The 17,355-nt window shown below is 45.7% G+C and overlaps 1 protein-coding gene across 3 annotated transcripts in view; it reads right to left on the bottom strand.

Moving 5' to 3' along the window:
• Positions 1 to 16,803, bottom strand: part of ELK3 (ETS transcription factor ELK3) — a 77,553-nt gene extending 60,750 nt beyond the window's left edge. For 2 of the 3 annotated variants that reach the window (XM_030214341.1, XM_030214342.1), the window contains exon 1: positions 15,351 to 15,460. In XM_030214341.1, the coding sequence (XP_030070201.1) occupies positions 15,351 to 15,387 (37 nt within the window). In that variant the 5' untranslated portion in view covers positions 15,388 to 15,460. Of the gene's footprint in view, positions 1 to 15,350; positions 15,461 to 16,352 lie in introns of those variants that run through there. The other variant, XM_030214343.1, reaches the window with a different exon arrangement.
• Between the last annotated feature and the right edge of the window lie 552 nt (positions 16,804 to 17,355).

Raw genomic sequence — 17,355 nt, 5'->3', positions numbered from 1 at the left:
TGACCGTGGGGTCCTGTGAAATATGGTATATATCATTCAGTGTAAAAAATGCAACGAAGGCTGCTACATTGGAGAAACCAGTCAGATGCTAAAGAAGAGATTTAATTTACATAGACACCATATGAAAAATGCTAGTACCAATAAAGATATCACACCTGTGGGGCAGCATTTTACAAAACCAGAACACTGTACCAGTGACTTCATGGTAAGAATCTTAAAAGGGAACTTTAAAACAATACAGGAACGTAAGACCTTTGAAGTCAGAATGATTAAATATTTTGATACCCACCAGACAGGACTTAACAAAGATCTGGGTTTTCTAGCCCATTATAAACCATAAAATTGTACTGCTTTGAAAATTGTACTGCTTTGTCACCCTCCTGTCTCCATGCATATCTCACCTGTCCCTGTCTCTCACCTATCCACCCCCATCCTGTTAGACTGTCACTGGAATACTTTGATGTTTCACTTATATATACTGTCATCTACCAGCATTTGCTTATTTCCGATCTGACGAAGAAGGGCAACCTTCGAAAGCTAATCAAGAAATGTATTATGTCCAATAAAAAAGGTATCATCTTATTTTCTTTTCCATGTTTTATTTCTATTGATTACCTTTAAAAGTAGACTAACACGGCTACCACACCTCTCTACTCATATTAGGATCAAAATGTCCCACGGGTAGAAAAATATCATTTTAATACTGGAGTGGGGTTGGTTATTGTTTCTCTGTTATAGTTTGGGTATGGTAGAGAAGGGCAGACTTCAGGAACATAGAGAGATGTTGGTCTTGAATTTGTTTTCAATAAAACTTAAGAACAATTTCAGCTAAAAAATATTTTTAAATTTTAGTTTAGGGATTTAAATATGTCAGCTTTGGGGATGTGACATTCAGGATCTCTGATAACTTTGCATTTTATATGGTACAGGAAGGAATGCTTTTCTGTTTCAATTTCTCCAGTGCTGCATTTTTCTGTTTCTAGTCTGCATAAAAGTACTTATTCTGTATTTGCTAATTTCCGTTCTGTGTGTGACTGAGGCAGGGTACTCTGTTAGCAAGTAGTTTCTGCTTATAAATCTATAGCAGCTGGGGCTTGTTCCACTTTCCAAACAAGAGAAGTGTTGATGCTGTAGGGTCTGATGTGATATTTGCAGTGCTGCTTTTTCATAGGCTCTTGAAGGGGGTGGGGCTACAATGGGAGGTGGGACATTTGGTGGTCATCCTCCTCTCCCTCTCCAAAGATGGCTGTGCTGTGCATCCTGTGTGTGGGTGATCACACCTTTTTTTTCCCCCAGAATAAAGCACTGTTGCTATGCAACTGAGTGATCTCAAGGGGTTCCTTTATCCACTGTGAAAACTGCTTTCCAGATGCAGTTCAGGTGCTGGGCTTATGTTCCTTCTATATCCTGCTTTTAGGTCAAGGCCGAATGGCCAACCAGATCGTGGCATGCTGCTGCCTTACATGCTCACTCAGTCATTTTCAGGATGCCCACTGGCATTTTCAAACTGGAAGCACATAATTAACCCCCAAATTGCAAGAAAATAACTGAATATTTTCTTCTCAGAACAGTGCTATAGTTTAGTCTATGCACCTGGCAGGGATACATTTTAGCACAGTTAGATTTCAGTCAACTGTATCAAAATGCCAGTTAACAGAAAACAACAGCACTCATTTAATGCCTCAACAGACAGATCAGGTAGATTTACAACTTGAGCTATAGTGAAAGGGAATGGGACTTGATATACTGCCTTTCTATGTTTTTTGCAACTACATTCAAAGTGGTTTATGTAGTATATACAGACTAGTAAAAGAGGCCCGTTTCCGAAAGAAATGAAATGGGCGCTAGCAAGGTTCCACGCCCCCCTCCCTCTCTCTCTCTCTCCTCCGAGTTCCAGCCCCCCTCCCTCCCTCTCCTCCAAATTCCAGGCACCCCTCCCCTTCGAGTTCCAGGACCCACCTCCCCTTCGAGTTCCAGGACCCACCTCCCCTTCGAGTTCCAGTACCCCCCCCCCTCCCCTTTGAGTTCCAGGATGCCCCTCCCCTTCGAGTTCCAGGATGCCCCTCTCTCCCCCTCCGAGTTCCAGCCCCCCTACCTCCCTCCCTCCCTCCCTCTCCTCCAAATTCCAGGCACCCTTCCCCTTCGAGTTCCAGGACCCACCTCCCCTTTGAGTTCCAGTACCCCCCTCCCCTTTGAGTTCCAGGATGCCCCTCCCCTTCGAGTTCCAGGACGCCCCTCTCTCCCCCTCCGAGTTCCAGCCCCCCTACCTCCCTCCCTCCCTCTCCTCCAAATTCCAGGCACCCCTCCCCTTCGAGTTCCAGGACCCACCTCCCCTTCGAGTTCCAGTGCCCCCCCCTCCCCTTTGAGTTCCAGGATGCCCCTCCCTCCCCTCCGAGTTCCAGACCCCCGCGCCTCCCTCCCTCTCTCTCTCTCTCCTCCGAGTGCAAGCACGACCTGTCCTCCGGCAGCCCCTCGCCTTCCTGCGTGCCAGCTGTAATTTAAAAATTCTTACCTCGGGGTCCAGCATCAGCAGTGAAGGCGAGCGGCGCTTCAGACTGCCTTCCCATGTGTCTCAGCTCTGCCTCTGGTCCCGCCCTTCCAGAAAAAGGAAATGAGGGCGGCACCAGAGGCAGAGCTGAGACACATGGGAAGGCAGTCTGAAGCGCCGCTCGCCTTCACTGCAGACGCCGGACCCCGAGGTAAGAATTTTTAAATTACAGCCGGCATGCAGGAAGGCAAGGGGCTGCCGGAGGACAGGTCGTGCTTGCATTCGGAGGGGAGAGAGAGGGAAGGAGGGAGGCGTGGGGCCGTGGAACTCTGAGGGGAGGGAGGGAGGGACGTCATGCAACTCGAAGGGGAGGGGGGCATCCTGCAACTAGAAGGAGAGGAGGGCCTGTAACTCGGAGGGGAGGAGAGAGAGGGAGGGAGGGAGGGGGCTGGAACTCAGAGGAGAGGGGGGACTGCAACTCGGAGGGAGGGGGGGGTGATTCTCTACTCACCTCCGCTGGCTGGTGCTGGCTTCCCTTGCCTCTCACTGATCCGCCCTCTGACGTCATCGCCAGGGCGGACCAATGGGAAGTGTGTTATGAAGCCAGGCATCCAGGCGGAGGTGCAAATTATTATATGGGATTCTTGGTTAAGTGACTTACCCAGAGTGACAGGGAGCTTCAGTGGAAATCAAACCCAGTTCCCCAGGATCAAAGTCCACTGCACTAACCACTAGGCTACTCCTCCACTCCAATTTACACAGATATCATATTAAATATTCCAATGCCAACCAGGATGTCACCTCTGTAAATAACACTTTACAAAACCAGAACACTGCATCAATGATTTTACGGTGCGAGTAGTGGTGTGGTGACCGTGTTAGTCCACTTTTAAAGGTAATAAATAGAAATAAATCAAAACATAGAAAAGAAAATAAGATTATATCTTTTTTGTTGGACTAACTTAATAAATGTTTTGATTAGCTTTCGAAGGTAACCCTTTTTCTTCAGGTCGGAAATAAGCAAATGTTGAAAAATATCATCAGAATATAAAGTGAAACACAGAGGCCGTTCCAATGACAGTCTCACAGGAAGAGGGTGGGGTGGGTTAAGTGAGAAACAGGAGAGCTGGGTGGGTGAGCTGCTAAGAGAGTGACAAAGCAGTAGAATTTTATGGTTTATAGTGGGATAGAAAGCCCAGACCTTTGTTAAACCCTGTCTGGTGGGTGTCAAAATATTTCAAAAGGAGGAAAGCAAAAAAACATCCCCCAATCGTGACAAAACGTGAGGCGGATCTAAAGAGGATGTGAAAATATGTGAGAATTTTTACTGTAAAAGTCATAAAAAACCAACCCGACACATCCGTGTTTCGGGCACAAGGACCTGCGTCAGAAGCCTGTTGGACTGAAGTGAAAAAATAGATGTCAAAATCCTTGGCTGTGTAGAGCACTGTATCCCAAGGATTTAGGCATGTTTTTTGATTCAAATCTTTTTTTTCACTTTAGCCCAACAGGCTTGTTTGACCCCTGATGCAGGCCCTTGCGCTGAAACACGGTCATTATTTATGACTTTTACAATAAAGATTCTCACATATTTTGACATCCACTTTTTTGTCTTGTCAAAATATTTCATCATTTTGACTTCAAAGGTCTTGCGTTCCTGGATTGTCTTAATGTTTCCTTTTAGCATTCTTACCATAAAATCATTGATGCAGTGTTCTGGTTTTGTAAAGTGCTGTCCCACAGAGGTGGCATCTTGGTTGGCATTGCAATGTTTAATATTGTGTCTACGTAAACTGCGCCTCGTCTTTAGCATCTGGCTTGTTTCTCCAATATAGCACCCTTCTTCACAATTTTTGCATTGAATGAATGATATATACCACATTTGAAGATAAGCATGTAAAGGACGCTGAATGTTTTTTTCTATGTGAGTGATTGTAGGATCCTGTGAGATGTGTTGGCACAGTTTGAAGCTTGGTACATTGCAGGAGCATGTGTCATTCTCTTCTTTTTGAGCTTGTATTGGAAGTTTGCTTTTCATACTAAAACGAAATTTTAAGACAATCCAGGAACGTAAAACCTTTGAAGTCAAAATGATGAAATATTTTGACACCCACCAGACAGGACTTAACAAGGATCTGGGTTTTCTATCCCATTATAAACCATAAAATTCTACTGCTTTGTCACCCTCTTATCACCAATCTATATAAATAATTCTCACCTCAAACATTCGGAAGCTCACTCTGTGGCAGGGAAACACTGAAGCACTGCACTGTTGGTAGGCTAGGCTGTCAGCACCACTCACTGTCAACTCATGCACCACTCACTGTCACTCATAGACCCGCCCTCAGCCACACCCCTTCCACACATAATTCACAACCCCAATGTTCTAATGAAGCTGCAACTTCCAAGGTGGCATAGATCGGAATTTCTGCCCCACCCTCGCGTCACAACGTGATGATGTCAAGGGCGGGGCTACGACACTCAGCGAATCACATTGCCGCATCCACTACTCAACCCTCCAGCACAGATCGCCGCTGCTCCCCCCCCCCCCCCCCCCACTCTGTCCGACGTTTTGTTTTTCAACAAACATGGGGAGGGGGTTGTTTTCCTTCCTCTGGCGGACGGCCGCTAAACGGAAACTGCAACTATCTGGAGGACCACGTGAGATTGGGTGCTGTGAGAACTCAAGCTCCCCCACCCCCCCTTTCTATTTTTCTCTTGCCTGCGTTCGGCGCTCATACAGCAACAAAACAGCCGACAACATCCGAGCCCTATGACGTCGCCGTCACACCGAGCCAGCCCGTAGCAAGGACTGATCCCTCAGTCAAAGGGCACGAATTCTCTAGTCTGCCCTGAACGTTACCTGCCAGGACCAGCGCGGAAAACCTTGCTAGCGCCCGTTTCATTTCTGTCTGAAACGGGCCTTTTGTACTAGTCCATATATATATATATATCATTCAATGCAAAAAGTGTGAAGAAGGGTGCTATATTGGAGAAACAAGCCAGATGCTAAAGACGAGGCTCAATTTACATTGACACAATATTAAACATGCCAATGCCAACCAGGATACACACAGGGTAAACGGGTTTGGTTTATTTGGGGGAGGGGGTCCTCGTTTTGGACTTTTTTTTCTTAGTTTGTTTCACACGTTCATTTTACATTCATTTTAATAACATTTTTTAAAGCACATTATAACTTTTCAGTTTGAGCTAATCGACTTAAAACATGTTAATTTGAAGCGTATTTTCAAAGCACTTAGGGGTCCCTTTACAAAGGTGCACTGAAAATGGCTTGCGGTAGTGTAGGCGCGGGTTTTGGGCGCGCGCATAATCTTTTTTTCAGCGCACCTGTAAAAAAAGGCCTCTTTTTTTTTTCTTGAAAACGGATATGCGGCAAAATCAAAATTGCTGTGCGTCCATTTTGGGTCTCAGACCATACCGCCAGCCATAGACCTAGCCGTAAAGAATTTGGGTGGTAATGACCTACGCACGTCAGATGCCACTTGGCGCGTGTCCAATACATGCACCAGAGATAATTTTCAGACACGCGTAGCAGACGTGCGCCAAAAATTAAACTACCGCAAGAGCCACACGGTAGTCGGGCAGTAACTCCATTTTGGCGTGCATAGGCAACTACGCAGCTTAGTAAAAGGGGCCCTTAGACTTACAAAGTTCCATAGGTTACTACAGAACTTTGTTAGTCCAAGGGCCCTGTTTACTAAAGCGCGCTAGCATTTTTAGCGCGCGCTAACGCTAGAGACACCCATAAGAATATATGGGTATCTCTAGCATTAGTGCGCGCTAAAAACATTAACGAGCCTACAGTGCAGCTTAGTAAAGAGGGCCCCAAGTGCTTTGAAAATGAGCCCCTTCGTAATTTAACGCATATAAAATGAATTACTGCATGCTACATTCTTTTAAGGTGTGCTACCAAATCCAATGCACATTAAAGGAAAAGGGAAATGGGACTTGATATACTGCCTTTCTGAGGTTTTTGCAACTACATTCAAAGCAGTTTACATATATTCAGGTACTTATTTTGTACCAGGGGCAATGGAGGGTTAAGTGACTTGCCCAGAGTCACAAGGAGCTGCAGTGGGAATTGAACTCAGCTCCCCAGGATCAAAGTCTGCTGCACTAACCACTAGGCTACTCCTCCACTACCAAAATTCCATGTAGAATCTCAAATAGTAGCAACCACTAGGCTACTCTTCCACGCCTTGGGATTCCAGAATCTTGCTATTCTTTGGGGTTCTACATGGAATGTTGCTACTCTTTGAGATTGTGCATGGAATCTTGTTAATGGCACTTGATATACCACTTTTCTGAGGTTTTTGCAACTACATTCAAAGCGGTTTACATATATTCAGGTACTTATTTTGTACCAGGGGCAATGGAGGGTTAAGTGACTTGCCCAGAGTCACAAGGAGCTGCAGTGGGAATTGAACTCAGTTCCCCAGGATCAAAGTCCACTGCACTAACCACTAGGCTACTCCTCCACTTCCATTGGATTTTACAAAACTGCACATCCAAGGGGAACCAATTATGGATTTCCATTGTTCAGAGGGTTTGCTGTTTGAGGTGGTTTTGAATATCACAGAGGTAAGTACAATTCCCCTCCCCACTCCATCACGCCTCCAAATCCTGGTCCAAATAAGTAGTTAACTGACAGTTAAGACAACCCTGGAGTAAGTGTCATGCTCACTAGAGAAGACAGAGAAAGTACCACGGAAAGGCAACATATTAAATCCATGACCCTTTATCCCCCCGGATTCTATACAAAATGCAGCGAGCAGCGTGTGGCCAATTTACGTGCACTACTCAATTGAGTAACGAGCCAATTAGTCATGATAATTGGCCGATAACAACCAATTATCATCACTGATTGGCAATAATTAGAATTTACACATGCTTCTCTTTAAGCATATTCTAAAAAGAGGCGCACGTACCCAAGGAGAAGGAAAGCGTTTTGGGGAATTTGGGAACCCTACATACAAACACTAACACCTAAAGCACGAAGTTGTATGTTGAATCGTCTTTTTAAAAAAAAATTTTTGGGGGGGTGGGGGGAGTTGTCAGAAGTTAATATGACAGTATCTTCTCTACGCTTGACCAGAGGGTAGGTTCTCAGGTGGTAATAATCTTCAAAATGGCATTGCAGTACTATTAAATCTGTCTTCATATCAAATTGTGGATGTATAAATAAGAGGGATAAGGGAGTTGGGAAGGGGGGGGGGTTGACTGGGGACAAAAGAAAAACCAATTGACGGCAGAAGAAGGATTGGCAGTTGTTTGTTGTATCAGTATTGTCTTCGTGTTGCAATAATTATGTATGTATGTATTTTCTGAATTTTACGCCAATAAACAGATTTAAACATAAAAAAGAGGCGCGCGTAAATTCCAACGCTAGTAGCTGAAAAGAGGAGCGGCCATGGGAGGAGTGTAGTCATATCGGGGTGTCAATCACATTTACGCACATTTATAGAACTCGTGGGAATGCGCGTACGTTTAGGCGCAGCCATTTACACCGGGTTTTCTTCAGTGGCATAAACGACTGCACCTAAATGAACGCATGTTCCCCCAGCCTATATGCTATTCTATAAATTGCGTCTTACCGTAGATGTGGTTTATAGAATAGCTTTACATGTGTTATTCCAACGCACTTACATTTAAGATGCCTTATATAGAATCTGGCCCTATATGTATTTCCATTGCAAAAAAGAAGGTCATACCATTTGAAGACACACCCTGTTCAAATACGTGCATAAGTAACGCCCCTTCAAAAATCACTACTTATAAATGTTTGACAATTTACACAGCCACGTGGCATCTTTTCACACTTGTAAACCTTCTGTAATCATTTCCTGTATCTCATGATTGCACCGTGTGCAGCCCTTGAGAGCCAGAGTTGGAAACACCAACATATAAACCATTAAAACAGATGAAATAAAAGTAATCCATAGCTTTATACTGCCTGTAATCCATATCTGTTTGCTTTCCTGGCAGCCTCCCAGGTGTATCTTTTCATTTTCTATCATATCTTCAGCACGGTCATACACAACACTCTACACTCTTGCTTCCACTGTCCAGTGTATTTCCTGCCTTAGCATCACCATGCGGGCAAGTGTATAGGGTAATTTTATGGAATACAGCAGGATTATTCAATGCAAGGCCTAGGGGCCAATGGTAGTCCCTGAAGACATCTGGGGTGGCCCCCATCACCTTTCTGTTTATTTATTCTGCTACTATCTACCTCTCAAACCAAGCACGCAACAGAAAGGGGGAAGTAGATGGGGGAAGACCGTATGCTTGAAGGACAAGACATATTTCAATAGACAACGACCAGAACACTGCACCAGTGATTTCACAGTAAGAATACTGAAAGGTAATTTTAAAACAATACAAGAACGTAAGACCTTTGAAACAGTGGCGTGGCAGGGGGGGCTGCCACCCGGGGAGGGGCGGTTCGCCGTTGCCCCCCCCCCCCCCCCGGGTGCAGCACCATGACACCCCCCTCCCCCTGACCAGCTCCCGCACCCTACCTTTAAAAAGAATATCGGGAGGCGCTGCGCCCTGCACATAAAAGAAATGTGGACCGTCGGGTCTTCCCTCGCTGTCTGTCCCGCCCTTGCGGAAATAGGAAGTTGCTAACACATTTGCATATTTCCGATCTGAGGAAGAAGGACAACCTTCGAAAGCTAATCAAGAAATGTATTAAGTTATGTTCAATAAAAAAGGTATCATCTTATTTTCTTTTCCATGTTTTATTTTGTTTGATTTCAATAGACAACGAGAATGCATTTGGAAATGCTCACCTCCTTGAGGATACCCCCCAATGAAAAGTTTGAAGGTGGGCTAATAGGGATGGAAGATGTCATAGACCCATGCAGGTCGCATCCCACATGGGAAAATACTGGAGGCTCTCTCCTTCAGCTCATTTGGACCCACTGGAGTACAGGGTAGTGCCTCAAACGCAAACCTATTCAAAAAATATCCCCAAACCCCATTTAGATGCTGGGAGCATAGGGCAGCACTGCAGAGCACTTACAATATCTTCCCTATATAGCCACAAACAGTAACTTTAATTCTCTTAGGATTTCTTTTACTAAGACGCGCTATGAAAAGACAAGCCCGAGAGCCTGTCTCAATGGGCCCGGTTAAACGAGGGCTGGGCCTGTTCGAGCGGGCTCAGGCAGCAGCTAAGGGTCAGGGAGAAGGGAGGAGGCAGGTCCGGCGGGTTCGGAGCAGCGGCTATTGGCCAAATTCAAAGAAAAGCTGCTTGCCCGTGAACCCTCCCGGCATAGGGATTGGCTGGGAGGGTAGTTGGAGGCAGGCGATCAATGACCCTTAAAGGAATGGCTCCCTCTGAGGCTCAGGGTGTTCCTGCTCCTCGGAGACGGCTATCCCAGTTTTTGGGTTTGGAGGGGTGAGTGTGCCTGTTTTGTTCTGTAGTTTTGTCTTTCAGATTGTGAGTGTTAGGGTGGTGGCAGTGGCAAAAACCCGAGCTACAGGAGCAATAGGGATGAGCCAGGTCACTGAAATGTGTGGAGGTCCACACAGGCTGGGGGGGCCTTGCTGGCAGGGCGGAGCCGGAAGAGGAAGATTAGCAGTGACCACAGGAAGCGGATTTGGTGCTTTGCTGTCAGGGCGAACAGCACCTGGGGGGGAGGGGGGTGTTGGATGTTGATATCTTTCGCCAGCTGTAGCTTGGGAGGAGGGGTAGGTTATTCACTGATGTAATATGTTTGTAAGTTGTTAATAAATTAAGCTGCGGCTTACTGTTATTTTATTTTTGGTTACATTTGTACCCCGTGCTTTCCCACTTATGGCAGGCTCAGTGTGGCTTACATATTGTATACAGGTACTTATTTGTACCTGGGGCAATGGAGGGTTAAGTGACTTGCCCAGAGTCACAGGGAGCTGCCTGTGCCTGAAGTGGGAATTGAACTCAGCTCCTCAGGACCAAAGTCCATCACCCTAACCACTAGGCCACTCTTCCACAAGTTGGTTTGTATGTGAGTTTTATTGATTGATGAGGTTGGTCTGGAGTGGATGGCTCTCTCATTCTCCCTGTCTCCTCAGCTCGAAACCTTGGGGTCATCTTTGACTCTTCTCTCTCCTTCTCTGCTCATATCCAGCAGATTGCCAAGACCTGTCGTTTCTTTCTTTACAACATCCGTAAAATCCGCCCCTTTCTTTCCGAGCACTCTACCAAAACCCTCATCCACACCCTTGTCACCTCTCGTTTAGACTACTGCAATCTGCTTCTTGCTGGCCTCCCACTTAGTCACCTCTCCCCTCTCCAGTCAGTTCAAAACTCTGCTGCCCGTCTCATCTTCCGCCAGGGTCGCTTTACTCATACTACCCCTCTCCTCAAGACCCTTCACTGGCTCCCTATCCGTTTTCGCATCCTGTTCAAGCTTCTTCTACTAACCTATAATGTACTCACTCTGCTGCTCCCCAGTATCTCTCCACACTCGTCCTTCCCTACACTCCTTCCCGTGCACTCCGCTCCATGGATAAATCCTTCTTATCTGTTCCCTTCTCCACTACTGCCAACTCCAGACTTCGCGCCTTCTGTCTCGCTGCACCCTACGCCTGGAATAAACTTCCTGAGCCCCTACGTCTTGCCCCATCCTTGGCCACCTTTAAATCTAGACTGAAAGCCCACCTCTTTAACATTGCTTTTGACCCGTAACCACTCGCCTCCACCTCTCATAACCACCTACCCTCCTCTCTTCCTTCCCGTTCACATTAATTGATTTGATTTGCTTACTTTATTTATTTTTTGTCTATTAGATTGTAAGCTCTTTGAGCAGGGACTGTCTTTCTTCTATGTTTGTGCAGCGCTGCGTACGCCTTGTAGCACTATAGAAATGCTAAATATAGTAGTAGTAGTAGTAGTAGGGAGAGGGGGGAAAGGGGGGGGGGTGCCCTGATGAAGAGGTCCCAGATCCAAGTGTTAATGGGCTTAATCCATCTTAACATGGGGCTTTCACTCACGCTAAGCCCCTGATTCAATAAAGGTTGCCAAAAATAAATATATAATAAATAAAAATAATGCACGACTTTAAAATAATTCACGACTTAACAGCCTTCCAGAAGTTACTAAAGACAAGAAGACATACCATAATGAACCATCATAAATGACCCACATCAAAACTCTATCAGAACCAGATAAAGCCGAATTCTTTACACCTGATTGCATCAATCAATTTGTCACCAATGAACATTAACGCATTGCCTCTTTATCTCTTATGCCTGAAATGAACTGTTTATCCAACTTATTTTATAATTTACCTTAACATTTATGAATTTTAATGTAACAATACTTTGTATTGCTCATTCCGGAAATGGCGTTCGCCATTACGGCATAATGTAAGCCACATTGAGCCTGGGAAAATGTGGGATACAAATGCAACAAACAAACAAATAAATAAATAAAAATTGCGGGCGCAAATTTAGGCAATTTAATGAGCCAATTAGTGCCAATAATTGTTTTTTAACAAGCAATTATTGGCACTAATTAGATTTAATTAGGTGCGGGATCCATGCTTAAAATTTACATGCAGTCCAAAAAGGGGGCATGGAAATGGGAGGCTCATGGGCATTTCGGACAGAACAGGGGTGTGGTTTTGAGTTACGCATGTAATTACAGAAAATAGGTGTCCCGCAAGTACGTCTAGGTGCGGGCATTTCTACATTTTCATTGGTGCAAATGGTGGCACCTAAATTTATGCACGACTCTCCGCTTAAGCGTTTATTCTATAAATCACACTGAACTTTAGGCGCGGCTTATAGAATAACGCTTAAGTGGGTATTTTTCAGCACCATTTAAGGAATCTAACCCTGAGTGCATTTCTAGCATGTCTTTAAAAAAAGGGCTTTTTCTCTGTTTTTTTTTTAAGGTCATGCTCTGTTATCATTAGAGTTCAGCGACTGAAAAAAAATTAACGTGGGAGCACTTACTGCCTCCTGTTTTAAGTAACGCATGATTAGCACCAAGGGCAGCTCAAGACAATCTGCCGCCTGAGGAAGAAAATGAGCTCAGGCTTGCCAAATTGAAAAAAAATTTCCCACACAAAACCCCGCCCCCACCATCATCATCCTGCCCCCGCCGTCATCAGCTCCACCCCCGACGTCTCTAACCCCACCCCCAACGTCACTAACCACACCCACTGCAACCCGCAACGGACACAAATTTCCCGCAGCGGGTCGCAGAAAGCCGCCCAATTGGGCGGGAAAACCGCAACCTTGGCAACAGTGGAGCTGCTGACCCAGCTCCTCTTCCGCCGTCCTCTGCCCTTCCCTCCCCAACCCCCTTCCCCAAAATTCCCGTTTCTATTCTTTTCTTATTTTCAAAAGAAGGTGGCGGCAGCGACTCACATAGGCTGCCCTGCCGCTGGTCCGGCTCCTCCTCTCTACAGTGGGCAGCCCCGGCACGCCTCTCTGATGTAGCTTCCTGTTTCTTCGGAGGCAGGCCACCCACAGTAGAGAGAAAAGGCCTTCTTTTGAAAAGCAAGAAAAGACAAAGGTAATTTTGGGGGAAAGGAGTTGGAGAGGGAAAGGTGGGAGGCGATGCTGCCACACAAGAATGCTGCCTGAGTGGGGTTTGGACAGACATCAAACATTACTAAATATATATATTTTTTTTTTTTGGGGGGGGGGGGGGGTTGCCGGGTTCTTGAAGCCTGGATTGGCCGCTGTCGGAGACAGGATGCTGGGCTTGATAGACCCTTGGGCTTTTCCCAGTATGGCGGTGCTTATGTGCTTATATGGCCCCCCGCCTCAAGCAGCTTAATGGTAGGGCCGCCACTGATTAGCACATACAAACAGGAAACCTACCGCAAGACGGTTTTGCTTGTCCTGAAGCAAGCCTCTTGATATGCTTTATGTTTGTGCAGCGCTGCGTATGCTTTGTAGCGCTATAGAAATGCTAAATAGTAGTAGTAGTAGTAGATATGCCCCTTTTACTAAGGGGTCCTTTCTGAGTACCGCCTTTACTACTGAAAGTATTAACCTTACCTATAGCAAGGCTTCCACAGCCTGTTCTGAGGACCCCCACACCCAGTTGGATTTTCAGGATATCCCCGATGCGCATGCGATATAGTTTTCATACATTGGAGATCCAGTATATGCATGTATATTCATTAGCAGGTGGGTTCTCAGAACAGGTTGCAGAAGCAGACCTAGGGGTCCTTTTACTAAGTGGCAGTAAGCACTAATGCGTGATGAGCTCAGGCATCCGCGCCCGCTTTTCAGGCGCTAGAAAACATTTTTTTTTTTTTAGCACCAGTGGCGTTTAGTTGCGGAGAATAGGGATGCCCAGCACTAACCAGTTAGCGCGGCTGCATTGCCACATGCCTGCCGATTAGTGCATGGTCAGCACATGAGCCCTTTCCGCCCACTAAATAGGTGTCAGCAATTAATGGCCACACGCTAATTGGGAAATTAGCACACAGCCATTAACTGAACAAATTAAAACTCGACCATTTTACTAAAGGTGGCCTCAGCACGTGGGGAAACCCACATGCTAATCATAGTGGATGAGTGGCCTAGTGGTTAGAGCACCGGTCTTGCAATCCAGAGGTGGCCGGGTTCAAATCCCGCTGCTGCTGCACTTAACCCTCCATTGCTTCAGGTACAAAATTAGATTGTGAGCCTGTACCTGAAAAAGGTGTGAGCAAAATCCAAAATAAATAAAATAGCGTAGGCCACCTTTTTTGCACAACTTAGGAGTCCTTTTACTAAGGTGAACCAAAACAAATGGCCTGAGCTGTTGTAGACACGTGTATTGGACGCGCGCAGGTCCATTTTTCAGTGCACCTGCAAAGAAGGTCCTTTTTTTTTTTTTGGCCGAAAATGGACGTGCAGCAAAATAAAAATTGGCGCGCGCCTATGTTGGGCCTGAGACCTTACCGCCACCCACTGACTTAGCGGTAAGGTCTCGCGCATTAACCGGCCAGTAATCATCAGCACACGTACTCTGCCAATTACCGCCCAGTTAGCGCCACGCCGTAGAAAATAAACAATATTTTCTGCCGTGTGTATTGGACGCGGGTAAAAAAAAATGGAATTACCGCCCGGGCCACACGGTAGCCGGGCAGTAGTTCCAAACTGACGCGTGTTGGACACGCGTAGGCGCCTACGCACCTGAGCTATCTGTACCCATAATGCACTGGAGGTTTACCTGCAGGCAGCAACTCTAACTTCATCGACCTGTTTGGGGTCCTCCATTTTCAGGCTCACGTGAGAAGCTGGAATGGCCTATTGTTCCACTGGTGGGGGGGGGGGGGGGGAGAAGCTGGAATGGCCTAAATTGTTCCACTGGGAGGGGGGGAGAAGCTGGAATGGCCTAAATTGTTCCACCGGGGGGGGGGGGGGGAAGCTGGAATGGCCTAAATTGTTCCACGGGGTGGGGGGAGCGTCTTCCCTGGTCCTACACTATTCCTCACAGTTTTTCGTTTCAAGAACCGAACGGGACTTATTTATTTTTCATATGCGGAAGAGATCAGAGATTTAAAAGCAAGTAAAGCACCAACTTGGAGGTCAGTAAGAGTCTTCTTGGGTTGGCAAGAAGCAGGCAAAAGAGGCTGGTGCAAAGATGTTATAGTACAGCTGGGGAGGGTGGGGGAGGGGACACACTGAAAATCTAAGTAAATAAAGATGTAAAAATGCTGCTCGCAGAGCTACACAAAAACCCTCCTGTGCTGGGACAACGGAAACGCCTAATGAGATTAGTTGGTGTGTGTGCAGACATTACTTAGCCATGACTAAACGCGCTCTCTTCCTGCAGCCAGTGGAAAAATTATTCAGGCCACTTTTTTTTCCCCCCCTCTGCAGCAACAGATCCTTTGCAAACCTTTAGAAATCCATAGATCCAAAACCAACTCTCCCATTTTTCCTCTTATCTTCTGATGCACGATAAATGAGTTGCAAGAAAAGAAACCAGAACTGAAAGGGGGAAAAAAACACACACACACACGCATCCGAAGACTACAAAGGAAACGGTACAGGGACAAATACATAAACCTGAGAAGGAGGAAACCACTCTCTCTCTCTCTCTTTGTGCTACTCCAGTGTGTGACTCATATTCAAGATGTTGTCTGCTGCCAGTTTCAAACCGGAAGCGCATGGCAATTAGTCCTGCTGTTTCCAGACAAGCTGCTTCAAAAGCCCAAATAACAAGGGGGGGGGGGGGACATCGCCTGCCCTCCTGAAACTTTTTTTGCCCCTCCGTACGTAACAGGGTTTAAAAAAAAAAGAAGCCCATGTTCACCCCATATTTTTCTGTGGACGGACATTTAAATTTTAAAAGCTCATCGTGGTTTCATTTACAATGGGATCACTGAGTAAGCGGTCCCACCTCGACTGGCCGTAAGTACCCTCGTATTTCAATGCCCTTGAAAGACCACTTAATAAATCATTATATATATATAAACAGAAAAAAATGATGAGAAAAGTGCTGTAAAAGCATTGCTGGCTTTCCAATGTGTCTCCCGTCTTTGACACACTGACACACATACATTTTCCAATGCCACACTTAAATGCAAAGGTATTTGTTGGGTCTCTTACTGTCATTCTACAAAATAAGTGGCATCATTCTGAATGGCAAAAAAACAAACTTTTATTGCAACAACAGCATGCCAAATCAGGACCTGCAACCTTACAAAAACTTTATCCCTTTTTTTTTTATCCTGTCCTCTGAAAATAAACAGACTTTTCCCCCCCTTAGCCCCGCAGCCCGACAGAGCATCCGGTCCTGCACAGACTACAACACAATTCGCAAGCCTGCCCTTTGCCATCCTAACACACAAACTCAGTTGCTTTGAAATACAGAAGAGAAGATACACCTTCTACATACCCCAGGCGTCTGGTGCACTCTTTAAAAACAAATAGATAAAACTTTCTTCTTGCTTTGTGAATGCTCAAATTTAAACAGGTAAAATCCCCTCCTTTTCCATGCTGACAGCCGTCTGCAAACGTTTCTGTTGCTCTTGTAATGAGATCCTGATTTTTTTTTTCTTTTTCGGGTTTTTGTGTGTGTGTGTGTTTTTTTCTGCTGGTGGTGTGTGTGTGTGAGAGAGAGCAGGAAGTTGGAGCAGTCAGACAGAAAGCCGGCTCACTTCCTTTCCTGCATTATTCCCCAGGCGGTTTGCAGTCTGTGTAAACAGGCTTTTCCTCCTCCTCCTCCTTTCTCTCTCTGTCTCTCTCTCTTTGGCCGCTGATGGGTTGTAATATAAGACACAGATATAGTAAGATGGAATCTGTAACCGTACACACACACACATAGGCTGTGAAGGAGCCCCAGCAGCTTCATCTCTCTGCTCTGCACCTCTTCCTGTGGGGGAGGAGCTCAGGCTCCTTGGCCCAAAAACAGCACATACTTAACAGCTCAAGGTGGCTGTGTTGTCCACAGCCAAACTTTTTGAGCTCACCCTTTCTCCTCTCTCACTGGTCCTTTTTATGTACCCCTCCACTGGTCTACTACGCATGCAAATTTGGAAGCTGCTATTTCATAAATTACAAGTAGAGAGTTCTGGTAGCTGTGTTTAGTCCACTTTTAAAGGTAATCAATAGAAATAGAATAAAATAAAGCATAGAAAGGAAAATAAGATGATACCTTTTTTATTGGACTAACTTAATACATTTTTATTAGCTTTCGAAGGATGCCCTTCTTTGTCAGATCAGAAATAAGCAAATTTTGATAAGTAACAGCATATATAAGTGAAACATCAAAGTACTTCAGTGATAGTCTGAAAGGAAGAGGGGCGGGCGTTAGGTGATAGACAGGGAGGGCTGAGAGGATAAGGGACAGGGAGTTATGCATGGTGATCAGAGGGTGACAAAGCAGTGGAGTTTCATGG

This window comes from Microcaecilia unicolor, chromosome 9, assembly GCF_901765095.1.
Source record: "Microcaecilia unicolor chromosome 9, aMicUni1.1, whole genome shotgun sequence".
Taxonomy (NCBI): Eukaryota; Metazoa; Chordata; class Amphibia; order Gymnophiona; family Siphonopidae; genus Microcaecilia; species Microcaecilia unicolor.
This window is presented reverse-complemented; position numbering and strand designations above follow the sequence as displayed.